Consider the following 27,951-nt stretch of genomic DNA (forward strand, 5'->3'; position numbering starts at 1 on the left):
TCTCTATTTTACAGCTGAGAAAACTGAGGTAGAGACCAGACAAATTAATTGTTTAAAAAAAAATCATATAACCAACATTTCCTTACTAAGGTTCATGGGAACCAAGTTCTTTAAGATCAAGTGGTTAAGGTGATAAGATCTTTCTAACATGTTCAAATCCAGTGACTGGGATTGTGACTTTTCATACCTGGAAAATCCTTCTGAAGTACACTTGTCATAGATCAGCAGAGCTCCAAAGGCTTCTGAGGACTGAGACCTATGAAGCACAAATTTTGAAGTAAAATCTGTTTTTGAATTTTACCTAACAATATATGGCTTATGTAGTACCTGTGATTCAAAGATAGTTCACAAATTTTAACCCATTTTATCTTGAAAATAAAAACTCAGGAAATGCTGATCCAGATTGGAGGCCAAAGTGGGGTCTTGAGGAATTGGGTGATATGCTTTTTATATTTTTGAATTTTCTCCAAAAAAGAATCAGGGATATTGGATGCCTGAGCAGTCTTATCCCTCTTGTCCCTTCAACCCCATGTTACCTTGTTTGAGAATAAGGTTGTAGGGGTACCACCCTTTTATATCCTTGTCTCTCCAGCTTTGCACACTGTAAACATTCAACAGATATTTATAAAATAAACACAGGCATATTGTATATGTGTGTATGTGTATGTGTGTGTGCGCATGATGGTGACATGGTAGGGATTGAAACTTTGTCCAGGCAGAATATACCTTAGGGTATTTGTCACTCCTTTTAATACACATTAAAGGATAATTTTAAATGTGCTAATCTCTTGTATTGTTTCCAAAATAGGGAGGTAGATCTGGAGCAATTTTGCCTCTGCCCCTCACCTCTTTTAAACCCAAAGGGTATGTTTTTTCCTTAACTACCAAAGAGAGAAGGAAAGAGGGATACATTAAGTAGAAAAGAGTTAAGCCTCCGTGTGACTTGAACCAGCGTTTGAATCTGAAAACACCGTATGTTTCACCAGGAAGTCATCAATTGGAAATGAGATTTTCTTCATCCTAAATTATTAATCAATTCAGTTATTTAAGCATGGAAAAATGTTTTTGTATATTTTGCCCAGCTATGTTCTCTGCCTTCCTGTTTGTATACACACTCTGCAAACAGTCCGGCTCTTTCAATGACCCTAGTATTCTGTTCTGTAATTTAGGTTTGAATATAAGCTGTTCTCATCCTTTTGACGGCAGCAAAACCAAAGGAAAACAAGAAAGTTAAGATGGAAAAGATAGGGGAAGAGTGGAAACCAGTGACAGATTCCAGCTGCCGGAACTCAGACTAGAAGAGAACTGTGAAGAGGTTGTGGCCTTGGGCGAAGCCACAGGGAAGGAGAAGCAGCAGGTTTCCCCCCCACCCCCCCTGCTACCCACTGGGGGCTCAGTTCGAGAGAGCTCCGTTTACCGATCGGAATTCCCTTTTCAAGGACAAGCCGAGCCTGTGAAAATGAAACTCAGGAGCTCAAATCCAAATTTGGGGAGAGCTGGAGAGCCCCAAATTATTGGAAGGCCTTATTTCGGTTTTGACTTCCAGCCACTCTCTACATTGGTTCTCTCAAGGCTTTTGAGAATAACCTCTTTAAAATAGGGTAGGAAGAAAGGGTTCGAAAAACACATTATTTCCTACCGCCTAACCATGAGATGTGGCTATCGATTACTAGAAGAGGGCATAAAAGCTGACACTAACCACGAAGGGATTCGAACCCTCAATCTTCTGATCCGAAGTCAGACGCCTTATCCGTTAGGCCACGTGGTCCCCGAATCTATTGTCTTGCTGCAACACTTAGGAAGTAAGTTTTCTGCCCCGTTCTGAGTCGTGAAAGTTAGGTAATGACAAAAAGACAATGGCCCCCACGCCGCCAGCGCTCTCTGTCATTGGAAAAATAGAAACTCGAGATTACGGGGGTTATCTCGGGCCAAGGAGTAGGGCCTTGTGAAGGGTAAGAACAATTATTTCGGTCTTGGGTACTCCATGGAGGGAAAAGTCATTGACTGGACGACTCCCGAGCAGAAAAACTGGAGTTTATGGCACCCAAAGGATGCCAAAATACTGCATATTGCCTGCATCGAGGGATATTTTAAAATAAGAGAACTCAGAGTTTCTCCCCTATTAATATTCAGTCACGCTCACAATTTTCAAACTTTAGGTACTTGGGATGTCTGCCTGGACAGTTGTCAGTAAGAAGGCAGTCTTACTACATAAGGCAGCATCTACACGATTGTCTTTCTTGTCACCCGGCATGGATATCTGCAGGCCCCCAGGCATAACAATTTCCCCTTTCCCATGGTTTTCTGGTATTTTCCCTGATTGTCATAATGTGATCAAAGCACTTTTCACAGTATATTTCTATCTGTTTGAAAAGAGAATGCTTGTTTTGGGGGGGGGTGGGGTTTCTCAGGGTTTAGGGGAGTCCAGTGCCATTACTATTATTTGAGGCTTCCATATATTAAGAAATAAGCACTACGGTAGAATTACAAAAATTTTGACTGTGACAATTTTTACATTTAATAGATGAATCAACACAAAAACGTGTTACAATAAAATCATTCTATGGTCAAAATATTTATAGAATTTATAATGTTTTGTAGAGGGCTTGGCCCAATGATGTGATTATAAAGTTAGATTTTGGACGGCTTCTTTTAAGCTTGTCAGTGAATCTCTGTGACCTCATGCACCTCGTTTGAAGATAATGATGTCAACATTATTAGTCTACACATTAGGCATTTCCTTAATTTTCTTAAATTCTAGACCCTGGGAGCATTGGCCTTCCTGGCTTATTTGTGGTAGGTCTTGGCTTTTCTTGACTAGTAAATTAGCAGCTTTCTGGAGTACAGAAACGGGCCCTTTCACACAGTCTTTCTTCCCTGTCCACGGAATAACATGTAGCAAATAGTAGGAGCTCAATAAAAATGTGCTGAATTTCTCATATACATACGTTTTTGAATTTTGAGATTATCTTTAAGGTGGAGATTATTTAACAAGATCCTTCTCTCCTGAAAATATTTGAACATGGACTTGTTTTCTCTCTTTCTCTCTTCCTAAAAGCAGGAAGATGGTGGCTAAACCATCATGGGTAGTGTTGGTGGAAGTGGTAAGAAGTGGTTGAATTCTGGATATGTTTTGAAGGATTTGCTGATTGGATTGAGGGTGTGAGAGAAATAGGGAAGTCATACATAGCTCCACGATATTTTGCTTTAACAACAGTTTCCATTTACTGAGATGCAGACCACCACAGGAGGAGAGGAAGGAGCATTTTGGGGCTGGTGTGTGTGGGGTTAGGATAAGTTCTGTTTGGACATGTTAAGTTTGAGTTGTGCACTTAACATCCAAGTTTGGAGTGGTCAAATTAGGATTTTATATGTATACATACATAACATTGTGAATATACATATTGAAATGGATATATATATACTATATATATATATATATATATATATATATATATATATATATATATATATATATATCTCCAGTCTGTTGAAGACTCCATCTTTGAGAAGATTATCGGCAAGGAAATCCAGTCAAAATAATTTTTGACCATGCCTGGTGTGTTGCTTTCCATGACTTTTCCCCTCAAGCAAGAAAGAGCATCTGTGCCATCCCTGAAGATGGAGGACAAGAAAGCCTTCTCTAGTATTTCCTTGTGTATATCTTTTTCTTTTGTGTCTGCACTTTTTCCTTTGCTGTAATAAATCTTAACCTTGGGTAAATGTAGATCCATGTGACTCCTTCCAGCGAATCACCAACTACTAGGTGGTCATAGGGCTACCGGGAAACAACCATCCTTTTCCCTTGTTTCCACTGCACTTAATGTACAATCTTTTTAAAGAAATATCTGTACTATACATACTTGCACTATACATACGTATTTACTTGTTTAAAAGCATGTCTACACTGTAGGCTACTTAATGCCTTTTCTTAGCACCTAGCACAGTATCTAACACATAAATATATGAATAGGAATCCTTTCTGAGAGAGAGAAAACTATAAAACAGTCCACACATATATTTAAAAAATGAGGATAGCACATTCACAGAAAGATAGACAAGATGAAAAGGCAGAGGGCTACATACCAGATGAAGGAACAAGATAAAACCCCAGAAAAACAACTAAATGAAGTGGGGATAGGCAACCTTCCAGAAAAAGAATTCAGAATAACTATAGTGAAGATGATCCAGGACCTCGGAATAAGAATGGAGGCAAAAATCGAGAAGATGCAAGAAATGTTTAACAAAGACCTAGAAGAATTAAAGAACAAACAAACAGAGATGAACAGTACAATAACTAAAATGAAAACTACACTAGAAGGAATCAATAGCAGAATAACTGAGGCAGAAGAACGGATAAGTGACCTGGAAGACAGAATGGTGGAATTCACTGCTGCGGAAGAGACTAAAGAAAAAAGAATGAAAAGAAATGAAGACAGCTTAAAGAGACCTCTGGGACAACATTAAACGCAACAACATTCGCATTATAGGGGTCCCAGAAGGAGAAGAGAGAGAGAAAGGACCAGAGAAAATATTTGAAGAGATTATAGTCAAAAACTTCCCTAACATGGGAAAGGAAATAGCCACCCAAGTCCAGAAAGTGCAGTGAGTCCCATACAGGATAAACCCAAGGAGAAACACGCCGAGACACACAGTAATCAAATTGGCAAAAATTAAAGACAAAGAAAAATTATTGAAAGCAGCAAGGGAAAAACGACAAATAACACACAAGGGAACTCCCATAAGGTTAACAGATGATTTCTCAGCAGAAACTCCACAAGCCAGAAGGGAGTGGCATGATATACTTAAAGTGATGAAAGGGAAGAACCTACAACCAAGATTACTCTATCCGGCAAGGATTTCATTCAGATTTGATGGAGAAATCAAAAGCTTTACAGACAAGCAAAAGCTAAGAGAATTCAGCGCCACCAAACCAGCTCTACAACAAATGCTAAAGGAACTTCTCTAAGTGGGAAACACAAGAGAAGAAAAGGACCTACAAAAACAAACCCAAAACAATTAAGAAAATGGTCATAGGAACATACATATCGATAATTACCTTAAACGTGAATGGATTAAATGCTCCAACCAAAAGACACAGGCTTGCTGAATGGATACAAAGACAAGACCCATATATATGCTGTCTACAAGAGACCCACTTCAGACCTAGGGACACATACAGACTGAAAGTGAGGGGATGGAAAAAGATATTCCATGCAAATGGAAATCAAAAGAAAGCTGGAGTAGCTATACTCATATCAGATAAAATAGACTTTAAAATAAAGAATGTTACAAGAGACAAGGAAGGACACTACATAATGATCAAGGGATCAATCCAAGAAGAAGGTATAACAATTATAAATATATATGCACCCAACATAGGAGCACCTCAATACATAAGGCAACTGCTAACAGCTATAAAAGAGGAAATCGACAGTAACACAATAATAGTGGGGGACTTTAACACCTCACTTACACCAATGGACAGATCATCCAAAATGAAAATAAATAAGAAAACAGAAGCTTTAAATGACACAATAGACCAGATAGATTTAATTGATATTTATAGGACATTCCATCCAAAAACAGCAGATTACGTAACTTTCTTCACAAGTGCGCATGGAACATTCTCCAGGATAGATCACATCTTGGGTCACAAATCAAGCCTCAGTAAATTTAAGAAAATTGAAATCATATCAAGCATCTTTTCTGACCACAACGCTATGAGATTAGAAATCAATTACAGGGTAACAAACGTAAAAAACACAAACACATGGAGGCTAAACAATACGTTACTAAATAACCAAGAGATCACTGAAGAAATCAAAGAGGAAATCAAAAAATACCTAGAGACAAATGACAATGAACACACAATGATCCAAAGCCTATGGGATGCAGCAAAAGCAGTTCTAAGAGGGAAGTTTATAGCTATACAGGCCTACCTAAAGAAACAAGAAAAATCTCAAGTAAACAATCTAACCTTACACCTAAAGGAACTAGAGAAAGAAGAACAAACAAAACCCAAAGTTAGCAGAAGGAAAGAAATCATAAAGATCAGAGCGGAAATAAATGAAATAGAAACAAAGAAAACAACAGCAAAGATCAATAAAACTAAAAGCTGGTTCTTTGAGAAGATAAACAAAATTGATAAGCCATTAGCCAGACTCATCAAGAAAAAGAGGGAAAGAACTCAAATCAATAAAATTAGAATTGAAAAAGAAGTTACAACAGACACCGCAGAAATACAAAACATCCTAAGAGACTACTACAAGCAACTCTATGCCAATAAAATAGACAACCTGGAAGAAATGGACAAATTCTTAGAAAGGTATAACCTTCCAAGACTGAACCAGGAAGAAACAAAATATGAACAGACCAAACACAAGTAATGAAATTGACACTGTGATTAAAAATCTTCCAACAAACAAAAGTCCAGGACCAGATGGCTTCACAGGTGAATTCTATCAAACATTTAGAGAAGAGCTAACACCCATCCTTCTCAAGCTCTTCCAAAAAATTGCAGAGGAAGGAACACTCCCAAACTCATTCTATGAGGCCACCATCACCCTGATACCAAAACCAGAGAAAGATACTACAAAAAAAGAAAATTAGAGACCAATATCACTGATGAATATAGATGCAAAAATCCTCAACAAAATACTGGCAAACAGAATCCAACAACACATTAAAAGGATCATACACCAAGGTCAAGTGGGATTTATCCCAGGGATGCAAGGATTCTTCAATATACGCAAATCAATCAATGTGATACACCATATTAACAAATTGAAGAATAAAAACCATATGATCATCTCAATAGATGCAGAAAAAGCTTTTGACAAAATTCAACACCCATTTATGATAAAAACTCTCCAGAAAGTGGGCATAGAGGGAACTTTCCTCAACATAATAAAGGCCATATACGACAAACCCACAGCAAACATCATTCTCAATGGTGAAAAACTGGAAGCATTTCCTCTAAGATCAGGAACGAGACAAGGATGTCCACTCTCACCACTATTATTCAACATAGTTTTGGAAGTCCTAGCCACGGCAATCAGAGAGGAAAAAGAAATAAAAGGAATACAAATTGGAAAAGAAGAAGTAAAACTGTCACTGTTTGCAGATGACATGATACTATACATAGAGAATCCTAAAAATGCCACCAGAAAACTACTAGAGCTAATCAATGAATTTGGTAAAGTTGCAGGATACAAAATTAATGCACAGAAATCTCTTGCATTCCTATACACTAATGATGAAAAATCTGAAAGAGAAATTATGGAAACACTCCCATTTACCACTGCAACAAAAAGAATAAAATATCTAGGAATAAACCTACCTAGGGAGACAAAAGACCTGTATGCAGAAAACTATAAGAAACTGATGAAAGAAATTAAAGATGATACCAACAGGTGGAGAGATATACCATGTTCTTGGATTGAAAGAATCAATATTGTGAAAATGACTATACTACCCAAAGCAATCTACAGATTCAATGCAATCCCTATCAAATTACCAATGGCATTTTTTACGGAACTAGAACAAGTCATCTTAAAATTTGTATGGAGACAAAAAAGACCACAAATAGCCAAAGCAGTCTTGAGGGAAAAAAACGGAGCTGGAGGAATCAGACTCTCAGACTATACTACAAAGCTACAGTAATCAAGACAATACGGTACTGGCACAAAAACAGAAACATAGATCAGTGGAACAGGATAGAAAGCCCAGAGATAAACCCACGCACCTATGGTCAACTAATCTATGACAAAGGAGGCAAAGATATACAATGGAGAAAAGACAGTCTCTTCAATAAGTGGTGCTGGGAAAACTAGACAGCTACATGTAAAAGAATGAAATTAGAACACTCCCTAACACCATACACAAAAATAAACTCAAAATGGATTCGAGACCTAAATGTAAGACCGGACACTATAAAACTCTTAGTGGAAAACATAGAAAGAACACTCTTTGACATCAATCACAGCAAGATCTTTTTTGATCCACCTCCTAGAGTAATGGAAATAAAAACAAACATAAACAAATGGGACCTAATGAAACTTCAAAGCTTTTGCACAGCAAAGGAAATCATAAACAAGACCAAAAGACAACCCTCAGAATGGGAGAAAATATTTGCAAATGAATCAACGGACAAAGGATTAATCTCCAAAATATATAAACAGCTCATTCAGCTCAATATTAAAGAAACAAACACCCCAATCCAAAAATGGGCAGAAGGTCTAAATAGACATTTCTCCAAAGAAGACATACAGATGGCCAAGAAGCACATGAAAAAATGCTCAACATCACTAATTATTAGAGCAATGCAAATCAAAACTACAATGAGGTATCACCTCACACCAGTTAGAATGGGCATCATCAGAAAATCTACAAACCAATGCTGGAGAGGGTGTGGAGAAAAGGGAACCCTCTTGCACTGTTGGTGGGAATGTAAATTGATACAGCCACTATGGAGAACAGTATGGAGGTTCCTTAAGAAACTAAAAATAGATTTACCATATGATCCAGCAATCCCACTACTGGGCGTATACCCAGAGAAAACCATAATTCAAAAAGACACATGCACCCCAATGTTCATTGCAGCACTATTTACAATAGCCAGGTCATGGAAGCAACCTAAATGCCCATCAACAGACGAACGGATAAAGAAGATGTGGTACATATATACAATGGAATGTTACTCAGCCATAAAAAGGAACAAAATTGGGTCATTTGCTGAGACGTGGATAGATCTAGAGACTGTCATACAGAGTGAAGTAAGTCAGAAAGAGAAAAACAAATATCGTATATTAATGCATGTATGTGGAACCTAGAAAAATGGTACAGATGAGCCAGTTTGCGGGGCAGAAGTTGAGACACAGATGTAGAGAACAGACATATGGACACCAAGTGGGGAAAACTGCGGTGGGGTGGGGGTGGTGGTGTGCTGAATTGGGCGATTGGGATTGACATGTATACACTGATGTGTATAAAATTGATGACTAACAAGAACCTGCAGTATAAAAACAAACAAACAAAACAACTAATAGTAAACTTTCATTGGGTTATTTGTATGGAAATATGTTAATATAAATGTTTGAGACATTACATGAAATTTCTAAAAATCTTATATGTTCTGGTATAATGTTATAAGTCATAATTCTAGTTACTACTTTAAAATGTATATCTCAGAAATAAAAAAAAAAAGATTAACTATGAGTTGAACCTGGATGATGGATACAGAAGAGTTCATTATACTGCTATTTTTGTTTATATTTTATTGTTTTTATTGTTTTCTATAATAAAACGTTTTTAAAAATTAAAAAAAAAAATGAGCATAGAGAATAGTTCTGTTAGAGATTGTAAAGCAAGGTAGAGCGTAGAGACACATTTACCAGTAGCCGCCGAAGTGGTTTTCTCAGGTCAAAGTACAATCATGGCCACCCAAACTCTGCACTCTGTCCCAAACTGCTACTTATTTACTCCAAAGATTAAAACTCTAGTAATTGCAAAGAATCTGCGCCGGGATGGCCCAGGAGATTTCTAGTCTATCACCTTAACCACATGGCCACAATTACCTAAAAGTAGTGCTTTCCGAATTATGTTATAGAAGGAAATGTAATTCAAGATCTTGGCTTCCACCCCTGCCCTCAGTTTAATTCAGCATTTTCGCAGCTTCACAGGGCAACGAGAACTGTCGTGATAAAATAGCACGGTTACTTTGGCAACCAGAAGAAATCACGTAAACGGTTTCACGTTTATTTTCAGGGAGTCATTTTAGCTCCAGAAGTTAAAAAAAAAAAAAAAAAAAAAAGGTTGGGGCGCCATTTTATTTTCTTCCCTTACTGTGAAACAAGGTTACACAATTTTAACTACAGAAGGGAAAATAGCAGAGGATGGTTTCGATCCATCGACCTCTGGGTTATGGGCCCAGCACGCTTCCGCTGCGCCACTCTGCTCCCTCCTGACAATCTTTCTCCTAATAACACACTTAACTCTATTCAGAGGCGACTTAGCCTGTAAATTTAGAAGACTGTAAGAAGGCGCCTATTTATTTCAATTCCTTGGCTACAAGTTGGCCAAGTCTCCGGAATAATGTCGCTACCAGAATCAGAGGAAACGACGAGGAGTAGAAAAGTAAACATTAACAGAGTTAAGTTACTGGGCGCAGAGGTGAGGGGTGGTTAGATAATTAAGTGAGAATTACAGGTTTTAATAAACAGGGAAGGAAACGAAAACAAGAGGAAAAGGAACACGGGCGTCCGCGCGGCGGGCGAGAATTCTACCACAGAATCACTAACCAACCATGTATTCGCCTTTGGGAAGAAAATCCTTTTGGTCAGATTTCCCTTGGCTTCGTGATGGAGAGGGTGAAGTCCTGCAGTTTTAAAAGTCCTCCGGAGCGGGGGTTTCGGTTTGAAGGGATTTTGTTGTAGGGAGGAGTAATGCTGGAAGCACCGTAAACTTGGGGGCAAAGCGGGGCTCCGCATTCCAGCGAAGGTTGCAGCAGTTCCGGTCGTGTGGGCCAAGGCTCCTGAGCAACCGTTCCAAAGCATCCCAAGCAGCAAAAGATAATTAGTAAAAAAAAATGTTAACTTTTTTAGTCTGACGCAGCTGTTAAATAGGTCCGAAAGGTCCCACTTAGGAACGGAGAACCTGCTGGAGACTCCGTGAAGGGCACACTCGGTGAGCGGGGACTAAGTCATCATGACGTCATCGAGAACTGAGCCGCGAGGAGAGGGTCCGGAGGGCTAAATGAAAGTGCCGGCGAGCGCGCTTTCAGTCTTCAATTCGGTCCGAAACCCGCTCATATAAGGGAATTGCCTCGGGGTTTCTGTCGCTGTTTTGAAAGTTGTCAGAGCAGTATTATCATGTCTGGACGAGGCAAAGGTGGTAAGGGACTGGGGAAGGGGGGCGCTAAGCGCCATCGTAAGGTTTTGCGTGACAATATCCAGGGTATCACCAAGCCCGCCATCCGGCGTCTGGCCCGGCGTGGTGGGGTCAAGCGCATATCTGGTCTGATTTATGAAGAGACCCGCGGGGTACTGAAGGTGTTTTTGGAGAACGTGATCCGGGACGCGGTCACTTACACGGAGCACGCCAAGCGGAAGACCGTCACCGCCATGGACGTAGTGTACGCTCTCAAACGCCAGGGACGCACCCTCTACGGCTTCGGCGGTTAGGTCGCTCGTTTTCAGCGATTTAACATCTTTTACCACCAAAGGCCCTTTTCAGGGCCGCCCAAATGTTTCGGTGAAAGAGCTAGCACTTTTTGCTGGTTTTCCTTGGTTTTTATAAGGTGTACTTCATTTACTTTCAATTAGTCAAAAGTTATTTTTCGTGCTTTCTAATTTCTAGTTCACATTTTAGGAGGGTGGAAGTTGGCTGATCTGTGTATGTTTCTGCTTTGTGGAAGTGGTTTCGGGTATAAGTTTGGGCATTTTAAACGTTTCGTGGGGCAGTGAAGAAACTCGCAGAGCACTGTCTTCCCTAGGAAGATTCCATTTCAGTTCTGGTGTATTTCAAGTTTGAAATCGTGTACGCATAGTGCTTGAATACTGGAGAGAAGTCGGCTTACACTGCCCGCAATGTAGTGATGCGAGGCTCCCTTCCCCCGCCTGTGGTCCGTGCTCAAAATGGCGCCGAGGACGAGGAACAAAGAAAGCCTGCGCCCGTGTTGGAAAGCGGGGCCCGGAACAAAGGCGAATTTACGAGTGGGGCGGGTCGTCCCCTGCGTGGGGGCGCGCTCCTGAGCTCTGCTGGAGTGTGGCCCTGCTGCTAGGCTCTGCAGACTTAAAACCCTTGTACCAGTGCTTTGGGGGTAAAATTAAAATGCACAGGCGGGGAAAGCTAGCACGTGTTGCTAGGCATAGAGAACACTATATTCTGACTTCGTATTAAGAAGATTTTAAAAAGCCGATAGGAAGTATGTTACTTAATGAACAACATAAATGTCACCTAAGCTTGACAATTAAGTAGACATGATTTAAAAAAAATACTACACAGGCATCAGTATATTTTACCTCAAATTAAGTACGCACTATTTTTTTATATTTTAAAAAAGCTCCCATATAATCACTGCCAAACTAAACCCAGATTCCCTAATATCTAATACTGGGTTCACAGTAACAAACCCCAGTTATGCCCCAAAATGTCTTAGATATCTGGTTTGCTTAGGAGGATCCAATCACGCCTTTTCAGTCTCAGGTTTCTCTTTTTTTTTTTGTCTCAGGTCTTTTAATCTACAAGTTTTCTCCTCTCCTCCTTGATCTCGTTTAGTTTTTTGATATTGATTTGCTGTAGACCTGGCCTATAGGATGTCTTGGTTTGGCTTGTTTCCTGCTGGGGTTATTTTCCTTGACTTCTGTACCCTGAATGCCCTACAAGTGATTTTCCCTAGACTTGACTGAAATCACGTTAATTTTCTTTTCAAGGAACAGTTACAGATGATTGTATGTAAATACTATTGTACATCAGAGGCACTTGATGTCGGGGTTATCCAGATTCAATATGATAGATCAATTACTGGTTTACGGTGATTAGTTTCTTTGTAAAAGCAGGTTTTTCCTCCTTGTGGCCTGCAAGTAATTTGTAGGGTGATACTTTGCGAGCCAGAAATCAATGGAGTCATTTGTAATCTCATCTGTTTTAAAGATACGGGCTCTGGTGCTTAAATATGAAAAGGATCAAATGTTATTTGAGCTAAGGCACTGGTTTGAGGAAACAAATTCATATGGTGATAATTTAATAAACAAACAAAATTGAGCACATGGCATATACCAGGCACTGTCTGATGCTATGGAATCATAGCAGTGAACAACTGTGAGCAAAACAATATATTTATATTCATGGAGCTTATATTTTGTTGGAGGGGGCACAAACAAAACACGTAAAACAGTATGTAAGATGGTGCTATGAGGACCACTGAAGCTCGGAAAGGCATTAAAGTATGGAGGAAGGAGGTGACATTTTAAATGATATGGTCATAGAAGGCTTTACTCATAAGTGATGCTTGAGGGCAAAAAAGATTGAGAAAGTGAAGTTCCAAATGGAAGGAAGACCAAGAAGGAAAGCCTGGATGTAGAAAGGAAGTATTGTGGTTGGGCGGAGGGAGGTGAGTAGTTCTTATATGGTCTTCTTTATAACCCAACACATCTGACTATTAAAAGAGGTACCTCTAATCCTAGTGAGGCATGAGAAGGCCCTTGGAAAGTCAGGCACATGTTGCTTGAATTGGCCATCAAAGGCAGGGAAGACTTACAGTCACAGGCACTAGGTTGTCCTCAGAACAGTTCAGGGGAAAGAACTGGTTTCAAAGAGGGGCTTGGACTGTTAGAAGTGGTTTGGATTGTTCACACTGCCAGACAAGGAATCCTAATTGGTGTTAAATGCTAGTAGGCTTTCCGGCCTACTGCCTTGTTTATGGCTTCAAGATTCTGAGACTCCAAATTGGACAGGACTAAGAGCAGCTTCCCAGCACTTCAACCAGATGCTTTAGCCAACAGCTAATATTTTAGAAGATCTTCTCTGTGCAGTCACCACCCTGAGTACTTGTGCTCTTTTACTGATCACCCCAGCAATGCCACACAGTAGTTGCTAATTATTATTCCCAGTTTAGAAGGAAATGCTCACAGAGGGTTTAAGTAAGATGCCCAGATTTAGCATTCAAAGAGGCAGTCAGGACTGTATCTTATGCTGGGGGATTTCCCCTTAAACCATGCTTATCCATTTCTCAAATATACTTATGTATTTGTTTTCAAGAATACATTATTTTAAAATGTATTTAAAATTAACTTCGGAAAGCAATAAATGAATGCCTTAATTATATGTGGAGTTTAGGGAATTTTCTTCACAAGCACCATTCAAAATATCGTAACTTATTTAATGTTCACAAAAATCACTGTGTAGATGTAGGGAAGAAATTTTTTTTCCTTCTTCCCTTCTAGATTCTTTGGCTGGCCTAATAATTTATAGAAGACAGATTGATAGGAGAAAAACAAAAGGTAACAACGTGTATCTCCTGTATACACTGGAGAGCCCCAGTAAAACAGAAAATCTACAAAATGGCTGCGGCCACCACCTTAAATACCATCTTCAGCTAAAAACTAAAAACGATGGGGATGGGTAGTCAGTTCTGGGAGGCAACCAGGAAAAGCACAGGAAACACGGGTAACGTTGTTATGCAGATTTAAGTTGTGGGCTTTTCCATAGATAACAGATTCGGCCATCCTCCTCTTCCTGGTACAGTAAGAGACACCCATACAAAAGGAATATTTCTCTTATAAATGTAAACGTCTCTTACGAGAGTAATTTTCCGAAGCTTTCAGAGCTTTTTCTCTTTCCTTGATGGTCATACATAAATATAATTTTGAAGTCTTGAGTTACAGACCCTTAAGAGACAATGTGGGTGGCTCTTAAAAGAGCCTTGAGTTATTAGAGAGGAAGCGAGCTTATTTGGAGCTGGTGTACTTGGTAACAGCCTTGGTGCCCTCGGACACGGCATGCTTGGCCAACTCTCCGGGCAATAACAGGCGCACGGCCGTCTGGATCTCCCTGGACGTGATGGTCGAGCGTTTGTTGTAATGCGCCAAACGCGACGCCTCGCCCGCGATGCGCTCGAAGATGTCGTTGACAAATGAATTCATGATACCCATGGCCTTGGAAGAAATACCAGTATCCGGGTGAACCTGCTTCAACACCTTATACACATACACGGAATAGCTCTCCTTGCGACTGCGCTTGCGCTTCTTGCCATCTTTCTTCTGAGCCTTGGCCACCGCCTTTTTGGAGCCCTTCTTAGGAACAGAAGCGGACTTAGCTGGCTCAGGCATCGCAAAACCAAAACCCCACCACGTAACGAACGAGAAACAAATACGCCCACCAGCAACCGGCCTCAGTATTTGTTTGGTCTGTATGCAAATTAGAGATGGCAGAATTACGATTTGTGATTGGTCTTTTCAGCATCCTAATCTCTGATAGGCTCTTTATTACAAAGTCTCATTGGCTCTTCCCTTAGCTCAACCTTACATAATTTGACCTTTCAATTACAAACTCTCTATGTAAATTAGTAACGTTGTTGTTTTAGAACTGGCTTTTGATTGGCTAAGGTTTGTGTTCGGCCAATCGCACAGGCTGTTTTACCAAACCGCCGCAGAGTATAATAGTTTAGTTTCAGGTGTTCTGAGGGTCATTTTCTTTGGTTTTTGTTTTGTGCTTAGTGTTTCGTCATGTCTGGTCGGGGGAAACAGAGTGGTAAGGTACGTGCCAAGGCCAAGACTCGCTCCTCGCGGGCCGGGTTGCAGTTCCCCGTGGGCCGTGTGCACCGCCTGCTCCGCAAGGGCAACTACGCCGAGCGGGTCGGGGCCGGCGCTCCGGTGTACCTGGCAGCGGTGCTGGAGTACCTGACGGCCGAGATCCTGGAGTTGGCGGGTAACGCGGCCCGCGACAACAAGAAGACGCGCATCATCCCGCGTCACCTGCAATTGGCTATCCGCAACGACGAGGAGCTCAACAAGCTGCTGGGTAAAGTCACTATTGCTCAGGGCGGCGTTCTGCCGAACATCCAGGCGGTGCTGCTGCCCAAGAAGACCGAGAGCCACCACAAGGCCAAGGGCAAGTGAACGTATCCCAATATCAGTGCGTGTCTATAACTTTTTACCCAAAGGCTCTTTTCAGAGCCGTCCACATTTTCACACTTAAAAAAGCTTGTAACTAAACTTGGGCTGGGTCTATGAAACTTGCGCGGTTAAAGCCACTGGATAATCGCCACAGATTATTATCGCAAATTATCTTTGCTATCTAAAGGAACTGCTTAAAATGTGATTCAGGGAAGCAGGACTTCTACAAAAAAATGGTTAGTACCGTAAGCAAGGGCTTTTAGTAGCGATGAAAAAGCAAGTTTTGGTAACGTTTTTAAAACCTGGGGTAGTTTGGTTATTTAGCGAGAAGGGAAACATTCTATCTTGCGGAAAAGGCGGCTGGGGGGTGGTAACTTAGAATGTCACTAAGACGTTTGAAACAGCCAACGAAAGAACGGCTGGCAAATCAGATCAGCGCGGGCTTTTCAAGTTCTGAACTTGTTGCCGAAACTCGGCCTCTGTTCACCCGTGCCGAATAGTAAGCGGCGACATAGTTTTGGGTGAAGTAGAAAAGAGTAGCTTTTATTGCTTTGCCAGGCAAAGGAGACCACGGCAGGCTAGTGCTCTCAAGACTGTGCCCTCCCTTGAGAGAATAGGAAGGAATCTTATACAGTCTAAGAGTGGAAAATAGGGCCGCAGATAAGAATGCAATTTTGCGTTCTTTTTTACTTCAGGAAAATTTCAAAATCATCAAAGATGGCGTCCGGCGGTCCTGGGACTGGCTCTGGTGGTGCTTGAGGTTATCGCACCGTGATCTTTCTGGAATGAAAAATGTTCACTGAGGAAGGGAGTGTTTTCTCGGAGAAGTAAACACCAGGTGCATAGTACAATTCTAACTAGAAAATAATCATTTTCAAAGTGAAGTTAAGTAAAAAAGAAATCTCTGAGAGACTGGCTGACTGGGCTAAAAGAATAGAGTTCAACATGATGGAGGCTATCTTAACTAATTTCTGCTGGAACAAACTGAAGCAAAATCCCATTTGGCCACCATAGGAAAGTCAAACATTTGTTGCGCACTGTTTGCCGGTCGTCCCCGGCCCGTCGCTTTCCCCGTGGTTTCCCAGTGGAGATAGAGAGTGGCAGCCCAGGGGAATCTAAGTTCAGTTCAGAAAAAGTAACCACGGAGAAAAAAGAATATAGGTAAATCTGTTCTTAAAGCGTAGTCCTCGGAATTCTAGGCCCCATTACATAGATTTGAATCAGAATTGGCATTTCCACGATCCCCAAGTGGTTCCTTATTTATAATTTGAGATGCGCTGAACTAGAACATTAGAAAATTAGTTCGTTTGGGTCGCAGACTATAACAAAAAGAGGGATTGAAATGTGGAGTATTTCATCCAATCAGAGTCTCTAGTACTTCACCAATCACTGCGTTGACTCTTCAGCCAGTGGTTTTGTTTCGCGGGGCTTTTGAAATAGCGCAAGGCCAATCGGAACGTTTCTGAGGATATATAAAGGGGACCTCTTCCTCCTTATTTGCCGACTTTGTTTCTTTTCTTTTGTTTTCTTACAATGGCTCGAACTAAACAAACTGCGCGTAAGTCCACCGGCGGTAAGGCGCCGCGCAAGCAGCTGGCCACCAAGGCGGCCCGGAAGAGCGCACCGGCCACGGGCGGCGTGAAGAAGCCGCACCGCTACCGGCCCGGCACGGTGGCCCTGCGCGAGATCCGCCGCTACCAGAAGTCCACGGAGCTGCTGATCCGCAAGCTGCCGTTCCAGCGGCTGGTGCGCGAGATCGCGCAGGACTTCAAGACCGACCTGCGCTTCCAGAGCTCGGCCGTGATGGCGCTGCAGGAGGCGTGCGAGGCCTACCTGGTGGGGCTCTTCGAGGACACCAACCTGTGTGCCATCCACGCCAAGCGCGTCACCATCATGCCCAAAGACATCCAACTTGCCCGCCGCATCCGCGGGGAGAGGGCGTAAAGCTTCCCCAGCTATCTCAATCCAACTAAAAAGGCTCTTCTAAGAGCCACCCACATTTTCTTTAAAATAGCTGTCATTTAGTCTGTTCTGTTTCAGTGAGTTTTGGTTTGGGATGTTAAGGTGGAGATTTCCTTATGAGTTACTGGGTAAACTTGTTTTTTGGGAGTGTCGTGTAACTTTACAACTGTCTATACTATTTCAGTTAATTAAGTTCTGGCAGCTTTGTATACCTTCAATTGGTAGGTTATGTGCAAAAGTTGCTCAAAAGTAGGAACTTAGCTGTCTCGTGGGAAATGTAATATAAGCACATGCAAGTGGACTGGGGGATTGGTAGGTTTGGCAATAGAATAAACCGTGTTTTAGGTAGTTTGGAAGGAGCAGTAATCGTTGTGATGTGAAGGTTGGGTTATTTGAGTACGTGGATTATGTATGGAAGGTGAGCTGCTTTACCCACAAAAGGTTGAATTTGGGTGAAGGTGGGTGTGGATTTGCTGTTTACCCCTTCTAAAGCTTTGCTCTCACATGTTTGGGCATTGACAATTGAGAAGCTAGAGCGTTTGTCATTGCTTTCTAATTTCTCTGAGACCTCAATTTGTTCAGTTCCAATCTCTGCCAAGTTAAAAGTGAAACAGTTTTGGCTTTCCCGCGAAATGTTTGACCTTTTACACAGAGAACAGTGAGGGCGTTGTTTTGCTGATAGTTGACTTCTATAAAAAAAATTAGACCTCTCAGTCAGGATTTCTAATAAACTTATTGGTAGCAGAACCCAAGACAGAGAACCCTGCTGGCTTCTACAGTTTCACTACTCAAAGTGTGGTCTACCACACAGCAGCATGTACATCACTTGGGAATTTGCTAGAAACGTAGATTTTCAGACCCAACCCAGGTCTACTGAGTCAGAATCTACGTTGTACCCAGTTCACCCCAAGTGATTCTTATGAACGCTAGATTAAGAAGTCTATTTTTTAAAATGGTGTTTTTGGTCTCATCAAGAAAAGCAACCTGTCTGTGAACTCTTACCAGGAGAAAGCATTTGCAAACTACACTTATTTATGTAATAGAATGAAATTTCTGTCAAGCAGTTGCACATAACAAGGTGCCTCTAGAGTTTGATTTCATTGTGGATCAGTGGTCTCAGTGGTGACTGCACATTACAGTCAACTGGAGTTTTTATTAAAATATTTTTGCTTGGGGTCCAATCAGTATGACTATAATTGTATGAGGTGGGCCCAGGCAACAGTAATTATTAAAACTCAGGTGCTTCCAATAGGTAGCTAGGGCCGGGACTAAATATTGCATAAATTCCAATCTTGTGGTTAGCTCCTGTTGGACTCCAGGCTTAGCAAGGAGTTACCTAACTGAATCAGGCTTTCCTTGTAGTTCCAAAGGAGGACTTTCTGGCTTGCTTGATGACAGTTTATCTCACTGCAATGAATCAAATAGTATTTGGCTTTTATAGCAATTTCTGAGGACAGGGGTAATGTGAGTCTATATTGAGAAATGTAGCTGCTTTCAGTGGTTGACATTACTAGGTTTTCAGGGATGCTACTCGGAGGAACATCCTGGAGAGTGGATACCTCTCTGTCTTCACATTGGGCTTTCCTGTACAGATTAGCACAAGGTCCTGTTTGGTCTTTCAGGTGGCCTTTCTCCATAGCCTTTTTTTTAAAAAAAAATTATTTAGGAATTTATCTCCCCACCCCCACCCCCCACCCTGGATATTGTTTCATTTTTTAAAACTTAAAAAAAATTTTTTTATTATGCAACATTTGAGAATATATGGAAGTAGAAATAATAGTTTAACAGACCCTAGGTACTCCTCACCCAGCCTCAACATCAACATTGGCCAAATTTATCTATACCTCTTCTACCTTGATTATTGCCTTGATTATTGTTAAGCAAATCATATCATTTCCTCTCTCAACATTTTAATATACATCTATTTTAAAACCTAATTGTGATGCCATGATTACTCCCCCAACAAACAGCATTTAACATTGATGACTTTTTAAATTTATTTATTCCACATACATTTGTTGAGTTTACAATGTGCCAGATGCTGTTCTGTGCACTGGGAATATACTTGGAGAACAAAACAGACAAGATTCTTTGCTCTCATGGAATTTACATTTGACCCTGGGATAGACAATAAATCAGATAAATAAGTATCATATGTAATATGTAAGATGGCGAGAAGAACAATAAAGCAAGAATAAGGATTGTCATGGGGAGTTGAAATTTAGATAAGGTGACCAATGAAGACGGCAGTAAGGAGGTAGTTATTTCAGCAAAGAGTTGTGAGGAAGAAGTTGTGGAAAGAGAGAACACGAGTCTTCCCTGATGAGTGCCGCAGTGGTTAAGAATCCACCTGCCAAGGCAAGGAACGCGGGTTCGAGCCCTGGTCTGGGAAAATCCCACATGCCGCGGAGCAACTAAACCCATGCGCCACTACTACTGAGCCTGCGCTCTTGAGCCCGCGTGCTGCAACTTACTGAGCCCGCGTGCCTCAACTACTGAAGCCCGCACGCCTAGAGCCCGTGCTCCGCAACAAGAGAAGCCACTGCAATGAGAAGCCCACGCACCGCAACGAAGAGGAGCCCCCGCTCGCCGCAACTAGAGAAAGCCCGCATGCAGCAACAAAGACCCAACGCAGCCAAAAATCAATCAATAAATAAATTCTAAAAAAAAAAAAAGAGAGAGAGAGAAGGAGGAATGTTGAGGTGCCGGGGTGGCTATGTGGAGTGGAGTGGGCTGGGCGCTGTAGGAGGAAATAATGGCAGAGAAATGAAAGGAAGCCAGATCATGCAAGGGCTTGTAAGTCACGGTAAGGAATTAGGCTTTTCCTCTGAGTGAGATGGAAGGTCTTGAGAGGAGTTGCGCATAGGAGTTTTGTGTCCCTCTCTCTCATTTAATCAGGTTCTGCTTTATTTTCAGGTGGTCTCAGTTGTGCTCCAGCACAAAAATCAAGGCCTATTTTTCTTTATTTTGTGCTATTCAAACCTTGAAAATAGAAGCTGACCTGGAGGATTTATAGTTAGGGAGAAAAGAGAAAATCATTTATAAAATATAAACATTTGGGGTTAAAGGTGACTCATAGCATAGTACTTCAATTTGCTAGTTTTATGGCCACAGGCAAATTGTTTACCCTCAGGTAACAAACGATTTATTTGAATTGAAAATCAAATGTCTTCAGGAACCAGGCAAGGGGTTTTTGTATCAGGAACAGTGGTGAGCTATCCAGCTTTATATCACTGGGTCAGTCACTAGTGACCTTCTGGCTGAATGCAAGCCCCCTGAGTTGCAAGGTCCATGTAGCACTCTTGGTCTTTATTATGTCATTTACCAAGTAGAGATGTTAACAATACCGGCCTTGGGAACTGTCCAGGTGGTAAGAGATTCATGATTTTATCAATTCAAAGTCTGTAATTTAGTGCCTATATGGATTATTTCATTTAATCCTCACAATAACTCTGTGGGTTGGGGGGCCGTTATCAGCTCAAACATGATGATGAAGAAATGGAAGCATAGTGAAGGGAACTACCTCTCACAGGGGTTCATTTGGATAAAACTGTCATGGACTTTATCTCCAGCACTAGAGAATGGATGGACATTTTGTGTTATGTGCATATGTACATTTTACTTCATCCATCCATCCATTCATCAAAAACTTTTTGAGTGCTTATTATGTGCTCAACAATGTTCTAGGCGCTGGAAAGAGCAATGCATAACATGGCAAAGATCCTACTGTGCAGAGCTCACCAACGATTCTTGTGGGAGACAGAAAATAAACAGTCTTTTGGTAGGTAAAGAGGATTAAGAAAACACAAAGAAAACAGACCAAGGGGATTAAGGACTGCCACAGAGTGGGAGATGGGTGGTGGATAGTTGTCATTTTAAATAAGATGGGTGGGGAAAGCTTCACAACTGAGATGAGACATGAAAGCCAGTGTCATGAAGCTTGGAAAGGAGAGGGGTCTTCATACATCTGTAAGAAGATCATTCCACAGAGAAGAAACCGTGATTGCGAAGGTCCTATGTTGGGACCATCACTTGGAATGATGGTCGCAGGTCTGATAACCAACTAGATAGAACCAGGTTCCTCTTCTGTTTTCTCAAGCTGGAGTTTCAAGTCTCAAGCTCAGCAGTGATTTTACACATTTTTTTTTTTCCCCCAAAAGTATTGTTCTAGTTTCCTGAGCACACCCAATTCAGATGGTAAACTGAGGCCGGGGCAGGAAGAGATGAGTACTAATCCCAGGGAGGACTGCCAGCCTGATTCAAGGATACCAGTGATTAAGGAAAGACTATTAATTATTTGATAATTTATTTAAAATAAAAAGTAAGATATTTTGAGGTTCCAAATAATCACCATCATCGTTTTACTTTTCAGAAAAAAGAGAATCCAAATGTAATATTTCTAAAAAGGCCTTATACACTGTAACAAGTAAATTTTCTGAGATTACATTGGCTAATTATGGATAAGTCCCCAAATATAAATAAAACTGCTCATCTGTTGGCTCATGGCTAATAGAACTCTATATTAAAACCTTCAAAATGGTGATGATTTGATGGCCAAACCCATGATTTTAAAAATAAAACAAAATTAAAATAAATTTATTTATTTATGATAAAGGTGTTACATGTTCTCAACTGCAGATCTTGAGCTATAGCTGTGTCTTGGCACAGAACTAAGAGATCACATCTCTTCTGAACCCTTCCTATTGGGAGAGACTGCAGTCCAAATGCAGGGATTTTCATTATGGTGTGTAAACTATTAATTACTTTCATTTTTAATAAGTAGTGTTCAAGGAAAGAATGGAAAACTGGTGTCCTTCAGGTTTTGCCAGATAACTATGAAACTGTCGGGAAGGAAGAAAATGTCCCCTATCCTTTGCCAACTAAAGAATGTAGCTAGCCATCTGGTTCTACAAGGTTTGAGATCCAGCAACAAGTAACAGAACTTCCTTTTAGAAAATAGAGATTGGGACCCTTCCTTGGTGGAGGGTATATTAAGATAAACCCCCAAACCTTGTGGACGAAGAATGTCACCTGCCATATCAGTAAACTAAGGATGTGGCGGCCATCAAGCCATCAGCCCCTGCAACCGCCCCAACTGTGCACCCTGAGGGGCTTCAGGATGGAGAAAAACAGGATACTGGCCCTAGATAGTTAAGCTACATATATATCAAAGGAATGATTTCAGTGAGCCCAGACTCTTGCATCTTCCCAGATATAGAGAAGGGCTAAATTCATTAACTTGAGATGGCTGTTTTCTTTAACAGTAATCTTTTGACATTCCAACTACCTGTTTTTTTTGTGTTTTTTTTTTTTGTTTGTTTCGTTTTTGTTTTTTTTCAAAAACTCCTATATATCCTGGCTCCTCCTTTACCTCTTCAGGACCAGTCCCTCAGAGCTATCTGAGAGGCTGTCTCCTGGGCTTAAGTCCTCCATATACCTGCTGAATATAACATAATTCTCAACTTTTATGTTATTATTATTATTATTTTTTCAATTGACAACCTTACAGCTTATTGCAAGTTTATTCTCTGCTTTTATGAGGTCCAGAAAGGGTGTTCTAGATCAGCAGGTAGCTCTTTCTTCCAAGCAGTGGTTCTGGAGCCCAGGTGTCTCAATCATCCTAAACACACTGCTTTCACATGTTAAAAAATAAAATTCAATGGAGTAAATTTTAAAGATCTTATTGGCTTTATTCAGTGATTCATGAATCAGGCAGCATCCAGTCTAGCAGATAGAAGAGAGCTGTGAGGAGCTGTACAAAATAAAAGATTTTTCTAGGCAGAAGGGAGCAGGAACAGGGAAGTTACACTAGGAAAAAAAGTGGGTAGCTTATTGCAAGGTTGCTTTCCTTTAGGGTTTGGCAGGGGTCTGGCCGGCTGATTACCTAACTGGTGCTGATCAGGCAATTCCTGATTGACTAGTTTAAGATTTCATTTCTGGGGAAGCCAAAACTGTAATTAAGTCTTGGTGTGATGACATAACTCTATTTTGGGCCTGTTTTGTTTCTAAAACACTTTTGTCTTGGGAGGGGAAAGAGCTTGGAAAGTCTTCGTGGGAGGTTATTATGCCCCAGACCTGAAAATGTCAAACTACTTTTATTTACATTCCATTGTTAGGAACTCAGCTATGTGGCCTAAGAAGGCCACACCCAACTACAAGGGAAGCTGGGAAACAAGGTCTCTGAGGGCTCAGGAAGAAGAGGTTAACAGCCAGTGTGCCTCTACCTCTTAAGGTTTATAGAGTTTATCAGTGCAGAACTGGGGCCCTGAAGTTAGTATCATGTATCTGTCACCTCAGATATCCACACTTGCCCTAATTCTCTTTCCAGAAAACCTGTGTATCTTCTAAAATCACTATGCACAAGTCCTCTGTTCTTTCCTGATAGTGGTAGACAGAGCATTGAAACAACAGAGTTCTGGGGTAGTCCCAACACTAAATATGCTTGAGCAAGTCACCTATAAGAGTTACTGTATTATCTCTACAGATGGGGAAGCATGCTGAATGATTCTGCATAATGCCCAAGGTCACCTGGCTAGTAAATGGTGACAACAAATTTCAGCCCAGGTAGTGAGCCTCAAAGCCCTTCAATTTTAAGCATATTTCATTACTGTTCTATATTTGTATACATTATTATTTGCTCTATAGAACAATGTTATATGTCCTAGGTAACAGGGACCATATCTTATTAAGAATGACAACTAGAATGACATGTGAGAAATTACCTTAATGCAGTGGTAGCCTCCAAATACACTACCAGGCAGGCCATTTCCAAGGTCATAGAACATAAAGTCTCACAGACCGATTTAAGTTCCCTGATTAATTTTATTGAACCAATTTTAAATATATAGCAAGAAACAAGGGAAAAGATACTGGACAAATGAACACATTTCAGATAGGTTGCAAAAGATCAGTTGAATCCTTGGTTTCACTTTTCATGTGAAACCTCCCCTTCCTCCTCTTCTCCCCCTTCTCCTCCCCCTCCCTCTCTCCTATCTCTCTCTGACCCTCCCCTCTCCATCTCTCTCCTCCACTCCCTGCCTTCCTTTGAATTTCTTCTCTGCTGAGAACTAGGTTGGACTTTGAGCAAAGGGATCCAGCAGATGGAAGTGATTTGGAGCCAACACATGCTTGCTCTGTTGGAGAGATGCAGGGCTGAGTATACAGCCTCCCATCTAGGGAGGTCACCAGTGACATACCAAGCAAACATGTCTTTTATGTGCATGTTGTCTGTAGAGGGCAAATGGTACCAAAATGGGAGTCACCAATGGGTGGTCAGTTTAAGAACTCATAAATATTGGGTACTTCATAAATACTTAGTGTCTTACAAATACTTGGCACTTCTTGGTTCTTTCATCACTTTCTATCTCCATGTAGCACACACAAGCTCTACTTTCTCTATGTCTAACATCTCACGAGGTACTAACTTAATGATTTACAGTAAATACAGCTTCTGAATTTTGTATCTCATAAATGCCTTGCTTACCTATCCAACATTTCTTATATGTTTCCTACTTATGAATTACCTACTTAATATTTATGAATTTCATCCATCCAGTTTGTTCTTGGTAGGCTCTCCATAGTAGAATTCAATAGAATATATTTGAGAATATTCTCAAATAATAGAGCGAACATACCTTATACATAGAAAGGGATGAGTTCCCTAAGTAGAGTGGAGCGCCCATTCCAGGCCTGAGCCACATATAGAGAAAAAGACTTTAATTTTGCTTAACCACTGACTATTTTAGGCTGTCTGTCACTTCTAGGGGTATCTAATACTAAGTCATACACGTACACATTAAAAAAAGAAAAAATCTTATTAAGGAGAATCTTTAAGAGGAATAATGGACAAGATTTGTTAGTATAGTATTCCTTTCTACATTTCAGTAAGATCCTACATTTCAGTAAGTCACAGCACTAGGACCAATACAAAATTCTTGTGGACCAATGATAAAACATGGTCACCTGAAAATGTAAATATATAACATCTGTTGTTAACCATAGTCCTTAAATACAAACTTGAACTCTGCACATTTTTGTGATTCCTTTCTCTCCTTTACTGTCTCCTCTTTCCTTGCCATCTCTTTTACTCCACCTCCTTTCCAGAATTGCCTCCAGGGAAATTAAAACTTTAAGGTTAAGTCAGTTCAGCTTTTGGCAATGCTAAAGTGACGTTTAGACTGATGCTTCCCTTCTGTTCGTTTGGGTACCGTCTAAATATTCATTTTAGACTATGAGCCCTGTGAGGAGAGAGATTGTTTCTATCCTGCTCATTGCTCTGTCCCTAGTACCTGTCACTTTTTGAAACTTAATAGGCTCTCAATTAATGATTGAATAAAATCAGGGGGCTTCCCTGGTGGCGCAGTGGTTGAGAATCTGCCTGCCAATGCAGGGGACACGGGTTCGAGCCCTGGTCCGGGAAGATCCCACATGCCACGGAGCAACTAGGCCCGTGAGCCACAACTACTGAGCCTGCGCGTCTGGAGCCTGTGCTCCGCAACAAGAGAGGCCGCGATAGTGAGAGGCCCGCGCACCGCCATGAAGAGTGGCCCCCACTTGCCACAACTAGAGAAAGCCCTCGCACAGAAACGAAGACCCAACACAGCCATAAATAAATAAATTAATTAATTTAAAAAAACCCAACAAACTGGTGAATTAAAAAAAAAATAAAAATAAAAAAATAAATCAGAGTCCTAGTTTTTCAACTCAAGAGTTCATTTAGAGAAGAATCTTGGGCACACTCAGATCTATGATCTCACAATACTCTGCAACTCCCCCCCACCCTCCCCAATCCAGTAGAGAAATGGCCACGAGTGGACTTATCAAAAGTGAGAACAGCAAGAACTCTGATCGACATTGCAGGTAGCCTGTCGTGTATGATCCTTAGTCTCAGGGTATTTTGAAAATCTGTAGCTGAAATTGTATTGTTGCTAATTACAATCAGCCTTAAGGAAAGACTGACTAACCGACTCACTGGGCTGCCAGCCAAGGACTCTACCCAAAAATAAAGGTTTTATTTTCAGGCTACTTGAGGTTTCTTACCCCTTCCTTTTCTCTATTACGTGAGTAACTAAAGATTTCACAATTATTTGATGGTCCGACTAGTAAAATTCTTAATAGTAAAACTGACTTCTCAGTTCTTAATATAAAACTGTTTCTCTGCTCTGCGCTTGCTAAAACTATTTCTGCTCAGTAAAAATAACCCTATTTCTGAAGAAATCATAATGGTAAAAATGTTTATTACTCAATTTTCAAATCTGGCCTTCTCTCTAGAAACGAATACTATGCAGCATTAGAGCCCCTTTTGAAAACGTGAGTGGCTCTGAAAAGAGCCTTTGGGTTTAACAGCACCTGGAAACATTTACTTGGAGCTGGTGTACTTGGTGACAGCCTTGGTACCCTCGGACACAGCGTGCTTGGCCAGCTCCCCGGGCAACAAAAGGCGTACGGCCGTCTGGATCTCCCTGGAGGTGATGGTCGAGCGTTTGTTATAATGCGCCAGGCGCGACGCCTCGCCCGCGATGCGCTCAAAGATGTCATTGACGAACGAGTTCATGATGCCCATGGCCTTGGACGAGATGCCAGTGTCCGGGTGCACCTGTTTCAGCACCTTGTACACGTACACAGAGTAGCTCTCCTTGCGGCTGCGCTTGCGCTTCTTACCATCCTTCTTCTGCGCCTTGGTCACCGCTTTCTTAGAACCCTTCTTGGAAGCAGGAGCAGATTTAGCCAGTTCAGGCATAGTGTAAAGTTATCAAACAGACAAAAACTGACAACACCTGTTACAATGTTGGCCTATTTTTGTAGGGCTTCTATGCAAATAGGTGCTTAATCTATCTCAATTCCTGATTGGGTCAAATCAGCCAGTAGAAATCTTTTATGCAAATAAGGTGATTTCAAATCTGCTTTTTGATTGGTTGTTTAACTGGAACTAACACTAGATATCCCCACCCCCACCATCAGAAAAAATAACTTTCGTTTTCAAAATAGTGCAAAAAATTAATGTCTTGTCCGGAAGTATCTACTTGTGAGCCTTGTTTCTCTCTAGATCCGGACCTAAAGAGACAAACGCCCGATACAAATTTATGACTAGTTTTCTGCCGAAATTCAGTTACCGGTTTAGTGATTCTAGAAAACAGAACATAGAAATTAGCTAAATATATAAATATTTTCAAAATTATGCCATTGGCATTCCCAATTCGGCTTGATCAAAGTCGTCAACACTTAAGCTTTACCAAGAATTAAGGATCGTCACATTTCAACGGCGGTAGTATTTTCATGTTTCCTAGGAACAGTGTCTGGAAGTGATGCCAGCGTTTGTTGGAGGGCTGGGAATTATGTAATATGGTGCTTGCATTGCTAAAATAAAACGTTA

General features: G+C 41.0%; 4 protein-coding genes and 1 pseudogene across 7 annotated transcripts; 3 read left to right on the forward strand and 2 right to left on the reverse strand.

The window, feature by feature from the left end:
- Positions 1 to 8,426: 8,426 nt before the first annotated feature.
- Positions 8,427 to 11,734, forward strand: LOC309607245 (histone H4). Its single transcript, XM_082345547.1, has one exon. The coding sequence runs from the start codon at positions 10,872 to 10,874 to the stop codon at positions 11,181 to 11,183; it is 312 nt and encodes a 103-aa protein (XP_082201673.1). The 5' UTR covers positions 8,427 to 10,871; the 3' UTR covers positions 11,184 to 11,734.
- An 89-nt stretch (positions 11,735 to 11,823) lies between these two features.
- LOC309607238 (histone H2B type 1-C/E/F/G/I pseudogene) lies at positions 11,824 to 14,845 on the reverse strand (annotated as a pseudogene). Its single transcript has one exon. The product of its transcript is annotated as a histone H2B type 1-C/E/F/G/I pseudogene (transcript).
- A 282-nt stretch (positions 14,846 to 15,127) lies between these two features.
- Positions 15,128 to 17,321, forward strand: LOC309607226 (histone H2A type 1-like). Of its 3 annotated transcripts, none has more exons than XM_082345532.1 (2): positions 15,128 to 15,636; positions 17,181 to 17,321. In XM_082345532.1, exon 1 carries the CDS (start codon positions 15,228 to 15,230, stop codon positions 15,618 to 15,620), a length of 393 nt encoding a protein of 130 aa, XP_082201658.1. In that variant the 5' UTR covers positions 15,128 to 15,227; the 3' UTR covers positions 15,621 to 15,636; positions 17,181 to 17,321. The 3 variants fall into 3 exon arrangements, with proteins under 3 accessions (XP_082201658.1, XP_082201657.1, XP_082201656.1); XM_082345531.1 differs by lacking the exon at positions 17,181 to 17,321 and adding an exon at positions 16,313 to 16,453; XM_082345530.1 differs by lacking the exon at positions 17,181 to 17,321 and adding an exon at positions 16,313 to 16,451 and having other exon boundaries at positions 15,128 to 15,612.
- Positions 17,148 to 26,277, forward strand: LOC309607229 (histone H3.1). Its single transcript, XM_082345533.1, has one exon. It carries the CDS (start codon positions 17,151 to 17,153, stop codon positions 17,559 to 17,561), a length of 411 nt encoding a protein of 136 aa, XP_082201659.1. The 5' UTR covers positions 17,148 to 17,150; the 3' UTR covers positions 17,562 to 26,277.
- LOC309607233 (histone H2B type 1-L-like) lies at positions 19,563 to 27,332 on the reverse strand. The gene is made up of 2 exons (XM_082345537.1): positions 26,942 to 27,332; positions 19,563 to 20,580 (listed from the first exon to the last, which is right to left on the reverse strand). Exons 1-2 carry the CDS (start codon positions 27,316 to 27,318, stop codon positions 20,556 to 20,558), a joined length of 402 nt encoding a protein of 133 aa, XP_082201663.1. The 5' UTR covers positions 27,319 to 27,332; the 3' UTR covers positions 19,563 to 20,555.
- Between the last annotated feature and the right edge of the window lie 619 nt (positions 27,333 to 27,951).

The sequence above is a fragment of the Balaenoptera borealis genome, assembly GCF_965194805.1.
Source record: "Balaenoptera borealis genome assembly, chromosome: 12".
Taxonomy (NCBI): domain Eukaryota; kingdom Metazoa; phylum Chordata; class Mammalia; order Artiodactyla; family Balaenopteridae; genus Balaenoptera; species Balaenoptera borealis.

What these genes read in the sequence shown, in the direction of transcription:
- LOC309607245 (XM_082345547.1), top strand. Translation starts at nt 10,872, where the DNA reads ATGTCTGGACGAGGCAAAGGTGGTAAGGGACTGGGGAAGGGGGGCGCT.
- LOC309607226 (XM_082345530.1), top strand. Translation starts at nt 15,228, where the DNA reads ATGTCTGGTCGGGGGAAACAGAGTGGTAAGGTACGTGCCAAGGCCAAG. An exon ending in GAGCCACCACAAGGCCAAGG is followed by an intron (nt 15,613 to 16,312) that starts GCAAGTGAACGT and finishes TTTTTACTTCAG; the next exon opens with GAAAATTTCAAAATCATCAA.
- LOC309607229 (XM_082345533.1), top strand. Translation starts at nt 17,151, where the DNA reads ATGGCTCGAACTAAACAAACTGCGCGTAAGTCCACCGGCGGTAAGGCG.
- LOC309607233 (XM_082345537.1), bottom strand. Translation starts at nt 27,318, where the DNA reads ATGCCTGAACTGGCTAAATCTGCTCCTGCTTCCAAGAAGGGTTCTAAG. An exon ending in ACCAAGTACACCAGCTCCAA is followed by an intron (nt 20,581 to 26,941) that starts GTAAATGTTTCC and finishes TAAATCCTCCAG; the next exon opens with GTCAGCTTCTATTTTCAAGG.